The sequence below is a fragment of the Rhagoletis pomonella genome, unplaced genomic scaffold (genome assembly GCF_013731165.1).
Source record: "Rhagoletis pomonella isolate Grant_MI unplaced genomic scaffold, Rhpom_1.0 Rhpom_scaffold_00001, whole genome shotgun sequence".
Classification (NCBI taxonomy): Eukaryota; Metazoa; Arthropoda; class Insecta; order Diptera; family Tephritidae; genus Rhagoletis; species Rhagoletis pomonella.
The window spans coordinates 29,970,496-29,979,594 of NW_023458555.1; the positions used below are offsets into that span (position 1 = coordinate 29,970,496).

Consider the following 9,099-nt stretch of genomic DNA (forward strand, 5'->3'; position numbering starts at 1 on the left):
AAAAACAAAAATAAAAAGCGGGATATTTCAATTGTATAATTCTCATATATTTAATTTATATAATATATGTAAATGGTACAGAAATTAATTACATAAAGTATTCGTTTAAATAATTAAAACATGCTTAAATAATATTTGAACATAATTATAAAAAAATACCATAGAAAAATATTAATAAAACAGCATATAATTAAATACAATAATATATTCATATAAACAATATGTAGCAAATAAAATTTATGTAACACATATACAATGAAGAGAAAAAAATAATAATAATAATAATGCGAAGAGCGTGAAACATTAAGAAGAAAAACTTAACATGAAGAAGTGTCGAAGCGACTGTGAATTAACTAAGGGCTCATTGCTGAGGTTAGAATTTAAATTATTTATAATTTTTTTCTTTGCAGGACACAAATGTTTTTTTTTTGTAATTTTCGAAGACTGCAGCCACTTCAACACTTCCAATTTCTTAAATATACAATGTGTATGAAGTTAACATTTCGTTGCGTGTTTTAAAATATAAATTATTACATAAATACAAATTATGCAAATACGTAGAGTTTTTTGTTGTTGTTACAACATATTTGCAAATTTTTTTCTACAGAATTTTTTTTTTTAATATTTCTCCTCTTTATTGTTTGTTTCTTATTTTATTTAATATGTTGTTTTAGAGCGAAATAATTGAGACAAAGTGAGAGGACTTTGCTGAGGTGACTGAAAAAAAGTGTTAAGCTATTTGCGACTCTATACGAAATGGTGTAAGCATCGTCGAATTTTAGGTGTAAGACTTCACAACACCGTTGACCACTTCATAGACACGTGTGCCAAGCTTTTAAAAGCTCTGTTTATGATTTCTATATGGCAGGCAAAAATAAAAGCTTTCTGTGAACGACATTGCTTTAAAAAAATTAACTGCAAATACATTTCCAGAGGCTTTATTTAATAAAGTTTTGTCAATTTTTTGAGTACCGGAAAGTTGCACGATTGTATATTCGTTTCTAGTTTTAAAGTCTCAAATTTGTTTTTTTAAAAGAGGATGAAAGTGCAAAGCGTAGATCAAATGATTACGGAATACAGATAAAATTTCCATAACTCGAAAGTATGGAAGCATGTGAAATAATTAATTAATTTTCAAAAATGCGAGCTTTAATTTTTCTAAAATTAGTCTCTGAATATGGCCATTCGCAGGTATAAGCTTTCGGAGTAACAGATCTTGTATTGGGTAATTTTTTGTTTGCATTGCCCTCCTACAACTCTTTCAGCTGCCCGTCAAAGTCCTCGAAATCAAATCTTTGTTTACACTAGTACCGTACCTTCTCTTCCATCATTTTGCTAACTCAATATTGCTAAACCGTTAGTATTTGTATGTCTGTGTGTGTGTGTGCTATGCTTCTTAAAATGTTTTTGTGTGTTTCCTTTGACTAAATTTTCTGTTGGACTAATGCGGTTTATTGAAGTTTCCATTAAATATTTTTTAATATTTTTTTAAGTAGTATTAATAGTAGTAGTAGGTAATGCTTTTGTGGTTGTTTTTTTTTTGCAAAATTTCTATGTATCAAAGTATTAAAATATTTTTTTTTTTTAGTTTTTGCTTATTTCGCTTTTTTGTAAGTGATTTATTTATGCAAAATTTTGGTGTTTTATGTTTAACGTTTCGTTTTAGTGAAACTGTTAGCCAACGCTTGTTGTTAGAAAAAAGTGACAAAATGTTGCTCAGACTCGGCGTGTCAATGGATTGCCATATTGCCTTTCTCCCTTTAATCCCCTTTTTGTAGAAAAAAAGTACACAAACTGCATTTCTTTAAAATCCTTACTTTCGAGCACAAAACTCAATTTTCTTTTAACCCCAACACATTTCTGCTAATTATTGCAATTACTATTTTTTTGTTTTTAGTTTTTCTTTCACACTCATTTAAGCTAAAATAGTTTTAAAATTATGTTAAAAGCAGCAGCTGCTAATTGCCAGCAGCACAATTCTCAACTTTGCTCATAGCACAGGTCGTCATCCTTTGCTTGCGTTCACTTTCGCTCACTTCCTGTGTTCTCTCTCTCACACTTCCTGTGTTTTATTTACTTCTTCCTCTTGTATGCCCCCCATCGACTCAAGCATACGACATTGCGTCACCATTCTTCAAGCTTTCACTGCTCTTCTCCTTGCTAATACTATTCGCCGTGGTCGTCGTCGTTTTCTTGCCATCGCCTGACGCTGCATCCTTGTCTGTCGCCTTGGCATCTGCTGCATTCAACGCCTGTCGCGCCAACTTATGAATATGCGGTGATGATGGTGAGGTCAATGTGATTCTACAATAAGAAAAAGCTTTTGTTTTTGTATACACACAAAACGTATATCGGAAAGTGAGTGGACCACGAAAAAAGTGGTGGGTGGGGAAAGCGTGAGATTTGTGAAGAAAGTCAAATGAAAAAAGAAAACAACAAATCGAACGAAATGAACGTATGACATTCAATAAAGAAGCCAATAACGTAAACGCAAAAAAAGCCAATATAAATGAGAGTTAGCGTGCCAGGATGTGAATGAGCGGTTGACAATATGATATTGTTTGTATGTTTTAGTTAATGTGCCAAAAAAGCGAATGGAGTATGTAGTTAGGTTGGTGGTATTGGCAAAGGCAGTATAGCAGGAATGGAGTGAAGTGGAGTGGGTTGTTTAGGTGTTGAGGTGATGGTGTATAAGTGGAATACTTGATTAGAATCAAAAAATATAGATAAAATAAGTACAATTAATATAGAAATATATGTAATTGGTTAGTTTTACTTAAAATTAGATAAATAAAATACAAATTTTTACAGAATTTTTTCATTAATTGATTTAGTTGGCAAAACTGTACTCTTTTATTTCGATTTTTAACTTTAAGATAAGTGAAGGTCTCGAAATCCGACGTTGAATTTTCGATTGGCTAAAAATTAGACAAATGAAAACCATATGCCTTTGTCACAGCGACGAGTTACAAACAACAAATTTCAGTACAAAAATTGAAAGCTTGTTTTGAAGCAAGTGGCTGCTTATTTAAAATGCATACTTTAATAAAAAAACTATGCCAGCCATGGGTCGTGGTATGCACTTAGGACCTGCTCAGTAAAAAAGCTAATACAATTATAAAGCTAAAATCGGACGGGCATAAAGAAGTAAGCAGCATGCGATATCGAACATAGCTGCCCTGAGATGGCGTACAAATTTGATGCGTTTTATGGTTCATCGGGTGTCCAGAATAAATTATATGTCGGATAGTCAGGCAGTATTAAAGGCTTTGCAACGACGTAAGGGCTTTTGGACAGTAACAAACAATCAAGGACTGTTAAAAAAACGACACAGATTTCGATCTCAGACTATCACTCTAACTGTAATACTGAAACTACTTATGGCACTTTTAATGCTGTTAAAACAAAAACAACATGACTGAAAAAGGATCCTGTAAAAGAATTTTCGGAAGTTATAAATGGACATATTTATTTTTTTTAGACTATTTTGACATGGTTTTCTTGTTACGATATTTAAAAGGTTATCTATGGTAAACTTTTTTCATACACTTTTTATAATTTATATCATTCTACAACAAAAACAAAGCAAATAAAAATTTCACACTTTGTAGAAAATTTAGAAAAAATCAGCAAATTTATATTAAAATTTCAAACTTTTTAATCAGAATTTTTCAAAAAAAAATCTGGTATGCAATTTTATAGCCCATTAAATTTTAGTATAAATAGTGGAACTATTAAGTAGCTCAAAAATTCCCTACGATTTTTTATAATTATTACTATATTTTTTTATGACGATGTTGAGCATTTTCTTTCAAAACTGAACAAAATTTCAACTTGCAATTTAAAACTTGCACTTTTTATACTAGAATTATATGTATTTTGTAAATTTTTTTTTTTGATAACGGTGTTAAGCATTTTCTTTCAAAAACGGAATTTTCAGCCACTTAAAACTTACACTTTTTATGCTAGTATTAAGTGTGCACACTTGATTTTTTTGTAAAAAATCTTATGAAAAGTTTGAAAAAATTTGCTGAAGTTTACTTAATTTTCTCTAAAGTTTGAAATTTTGGTTTACATGGTTTTTTGTTGCAGAAAAAAATGTTTCATGAAAACTTTTTAAATATCGTTAAAAAATCAATGCAAAATACTTTTGAGAGACACTACATAGCAGAAATTATTCCATCGGGAATCATAAAGAGGAAATTCGTAATAAATTAGGAAACGTTTTTGTGGCCGATCGAATGAAAAGTAAGGTTATAAGCTATATTAACGTTCCACATATGTATTAAATACAGCTTCAAAGCTAAACACAAGCCACAGATCGTTTTACGAGAATGCCAAGCATATCCGAACCTAACCAAAACGGAATGAAATTTTTTTGATTCAAAAATTTAAGAAATTTTGACGGTACGACTCGATATGATCGATGTTTTAAGGATAGGACAACATTTTCGCGTTAAATTTTATAGTACAAATTCCACAGTGCAATATAGAAATATAAAGTCTTACCAACTAAGCCCTTATTTTTTTTTTCATTTCACCTTAACCTTAACGCTTAAAAATAACTTTACTCTAAAAATATTGCACACCACTATAAAACTAACAGCAAAACACTTACCTCGGACTATTGTCATCCTTTTCATGCACCAACGTTTTAGTCGAGCTCGGACTCATTATTTCACCATTCGTGGTCCGCTTCACTTTAATGGGTCGCAAACGCTCCTCTAAATCGCTCAACGTACCATCTGTGCTTTGTGAATCCTCACTGCAAAAGATATGAAAATGAAGTTGGTGCAAAAAAAGTTCACTCTTCCCTGCCAATAGAATACTCACCTATCGCTCACATCATCATCGCCTTCCTCCATGGCCTGCTGCAAATCGGCAATTCGTTGCAACGCCAGTCGCAAATCATTCTTCAGTGCAGACGACTCGGATTCCACTTGTTCCAGTTTCTTTTCGAGATCTTTGCGTTTCGTCACCGACTCTTGTTCACGTCCCGCCACCACATGATACTCTTCGCGCATATCACGCAAACTCTTTTGTGATTTCTTGAGCGCATCTTGCGCTTGCATTTCACGCCCCTTCGCCTGCGCCACATCGTTCTGTACCTTATCGAGCGTCTCTTTGAGCCGCGTCACTTGCACCTCGAGACGTGTGCGTGTGGCTTGTTCGAGGTCGAGGCGGGATTCTAATTCTTTGGTGCGGAGTTCCAAGCTGTGAGAAGAAATAAGTGCACACACGCAAATGAAATGGAAATATGTAATTAGTCGCACATCGTTACTTACCGCTTCGATAGCATTGCTGTCGATGGATCAGCCATATTCTCTAGATTCTCCAACCGCTGCTGCAGTTCGCTTACTTGCTCCTTGAGATTATTGCGTTCTGCCTCCAGCTCGGACAGTTTGAACTCATACTCGGAAGCTGCAATCTGTTCGGTATTCAACTGCTTTACAGCCGCGCTATATTTCTTCATCAACTCAGCCAGTTCCTCTTCATTCTCTTCAATCTGCGCCTGCAATTCGGCACGATCACGATGTGCAGCATTGGCGCGCTCTTCGGCATCGTTGCGACCACGCTGTGATTCCTCGAACATTGCTTGCACTTCGGCTAGTTCCGCTTCGGCTGCTTGACGTGCCTTCATGGCAAGCGTGCGCGCCGATTCGGCGTCCTCGAGTTGGTTGCGTAACTGCCGTATGAGCGCCTTGCCAGGCGTTTCTGCTTTTGAACGTTCCAATTGCGCTTGCGCATCCTTCAACAGCGCTTTGTATTTGCGTAGATCGCGTTTTAGTTTCTGTGTAGCAGCCTCTTCGGCTTGGCGATCCATGCGATCTTGATCCTCCATCGAAGATAGGCGTCGCTCGAGTTCGTGCTTCTCGCGCAACAACAAAGTGCGTTCTTCATGCTCTGTCTCCAGTTGGCATTCCAAAGCTGTAAGCAAAAGTTGCCGAGTTTAGAAAAAGGAGAATAAAACAAAATTTTAAATTGCGATTAGAATAAGTGCTTACACACCTTTAATCTTCTTATAGGAGCTGTTGCGCGCCTCCTCCAACTCATCGTCACGTTGTTGCGTCTCTCGTCGTGCTTCCTTTCGCATTGTCTCCAGCGTCATTTCCAAACGCAATTTGGCTTGTTCAAGCAATTGCACCTGCCCTGCCATCTCATCCAGTTCTTCCTCTTGCTCTTTGACACGTCGATCCAATTCATTTTTGGAACGACGCAGCTGTGCGATTTCCTCTTCGGTGCTGCCACCGAAAGTCATCTCTTCCAGTTCACGCTGTAGCGACGCCAGCTTCTCTTCCTTGAGTTCGAGCTCAAGACGAGTGTCCTGAAATATAAGAGAAGGAAAGTTAGTTAATACACATAAAAGCGAATACTGTGGGATTTATAGACAGAGATCACGACAATTATATAAAACACAAAAAATACTTTCATTTCTACCCTGGAGAAAAACAATCACAAAAGTAGTTGGAGAAAAGAAAGTTAGGACATGATAGCTGTTTAGGCGCGTCTGCTAACGCCAGGCGCCTAAATACATGCTATGTACTGCTGTATGTGCAAAAATTTCCTTTATGCAATTTGTGAAATTGTTGCACATGCACTTCTCAACTGCCATGTAATTGAACTTTCTTAAGTTTTGATTAGATGGCACTTCAAAGTATGCTCGGCCTAGTCTGATGCATCCTCCGGACACTGCTTCCGGAGCATTTTGCGGACTCTGCATGACTTACAACCATGCAGAGGTGGCAAACGAACTTTGCCATTGGCCACAGTGCCTAGTCAGGAAGGCGGAAGCGGAACGATATGCCTAACTGCTCCGAATAAAGCCCACCACCAACTGTTTTTTGTTGAGCCTCGATCCGTCCTAATAATGTAAAATAAAAACTCCCAAAAATACTTAAATATCAATTGCCCCTTTAACGTCAAATAATGCGGTAGATTTTAACAGCAGATTATTGCAGACAAGACAGGAGATACTTAAGTTTAATCGGTTGGTAAATCAACATTTAAGACACTCCAGCTTATTAATGGCCTTCGGTTCCGCCTTACTAACCATTACAGTACAAGTATTTACACATCAGCCACTAACTTTTCAACACACTAATAATGAGCTCCATTTCACCGTTAAACGTAAACAACCGTAAAATGGAACGGGCGTTGAAACGCATCAGTCAACAGCGACGATTCTGCGAAAATGTTGCGCAATAATTAGAACAAGAAGTTTCCAGTTAAATAAAACAAACAAAGCAGAATGAAGGAATGAATGGAGTTAAAAAAAAAAAACATGTGGCACGTCGTTACTCCACTTAAAAGAAGACATCACAAAATGAGCCGGTTGACCGGTTTTAAGTTGCATACGCGCGCGTGCCCAACATTACGCCACTAACGCGAAACATCAACGCTTGCTGGGATGAGGTAGGGAAAAGCGTGCAGTCCCCGTTCGGTCATGGTTTCGGTGGCTCTACGCTGCAGCAACAAGTCATGCGTTCAGTTGCCGGCATGTCTAATAGTGTAATCGATCAACCAACTATGGTCACGGCTGCCAATAACTGATGCCGCTGCTGCCGCTGTTACTGCTGCTACTGGCGCTCCAGTTCAATGGTCGTCCCCTTGACCACTTGGTTGGCTGGCTGGCGCATTCATGAACTCCATTTTGCACATTACGGTTTGTAAACGCAGCGTTTTCTGCTTTCTGCTTCGCGATAATTGTCTTTTGTCTTTAGAGTTGTGGGCCAGTGGGCCGCTACCACAGCAAATTTATTTATGTACATAACTGCAGCTTAACGGTTTATCTAATTGTCATTGGTTAGCTTGTTGAGCTAAAAGCATACGTACGTATGCTCAAAGTATTTAATTAATTAAGATAATCTCTTACCATTTAAAAAGAGACAATGTGGAACAAACGAATTAACGCATAGCGCTTAACACTTTTAAAGAAAATTACTGTAATAATAGTCGCCTTCCTCCATTTGTTATGCGCGAGTGTAGAAGAAAGTATGCAACAGCAGCAATTTTCAATGGAAAAAGGTTAAGCTAATTTAATGTGAGACGAGAAAATAAACGAAAAAATTATGCATTTAAATAAATTGTGAATTTTAGAGAGTAATTAAAGAAGTGATCTCTGGGCAATTGAATGTATGTATGTATGTAGGTATGTATGTTCATTCAAGTACATCCAAATACAATTTAAGTAAAAGAGCTGCGATCTAAGCCTGGAGCCGCACCAAATGAGCTTCGGTTACAGAAGCACATAATTACAATTTTTATTAAGATAAACTCATGTAAATATGTGCTTTAGGGTGGTCCAAAAAAACACAGGATAATAAACTTATTGAAACTTTACTGCTGCCACCTCCCAGAATTATATGTATTAAAAAGGAAAAACCGCGTTTTTTTCTTTAAGTGAAACTTCTTAATCGAGTTCGGAGATGGTTGCGTTAAATATTTAACACCACGTCATAAAATCTATATCGTTCGTTCGATTTTTAAAAATGAGGTGTCACATGAAAGGGCTTGACCTGCAGATGTGCAGTATGGTTTTAGTCTTTTAAAGGGTTGCCATATATACGAAAATCAAATTCAAATTATTTATTAAGTTAAACGAATTATCCCAATATGGGTATCAAAAGAAATGGTTTTGAATAAGTTGTATTTTCTAGCTAAATGTAGGAGGGTTGCCACCTGTTTCAAAAGTAAAATTTAGTTAAATTATACAAAAGTCTTACGCTTAAAATACTATACAGTACAGAAAGAGCTTACAGAAACACAATTAAAATATTTTTCAGGTGCCTGAAGAGGGTGGCCACCTGTTTAAAAAGTTAAATTCAAATTATTGAAGCAAATCTTATTATTATAGCTCCGTTATGTTTGCGATAAATATTTAACGCCACGGTACAGGTAGCATATGACGGGTATAGAAAACGAATAGCTGCGTTAAACGCCAATTGGGCGGGAAAAGACTAATGCAAAGACAAGAATATAATCAAAAACAAATATAAAGATAAGATGAAGATGAAGATGAAGATAAAGATAAAGATAAAGATGAAGATGAAGTTGAAGATGAAGATGAAGATGAAGATGAAGATGAAGATGAAGATGAAG

At 36.2% G+C, this 9,099-nt stretch overlaps 1 protein-coding gene across 1 annotated transcript in view; it reads right to left on the reverse strand.

Moving 5' to 3' along the window:
• Positions 1–1,426: 1,426 nt before the first annotated feature.
• LOC118742285 (unconventional myosin-XVIIIa) overlaps positions 1,427–9,099 on the reverse strand; it is a gene marked incomplete in the record, with an annotated part of 149,081 nt that continues 141,408 nt past the window's right edge. Inside the window, 5 exon segments of the mRNA XM_036474245.1 lie at positions 1,427–2,304; positions 4,619–4,765; positions 4,834–5,214; positions 5,286–5,928; positions 6,010–6,325. Coding sequence (XP_036330138.1) covers positions 2,106–2,304; positions 4,619–4,765; positions 4,834–5,214; positions 5,286–5,928; positions 6,010–6,325 — 1,686 coding nt within the window.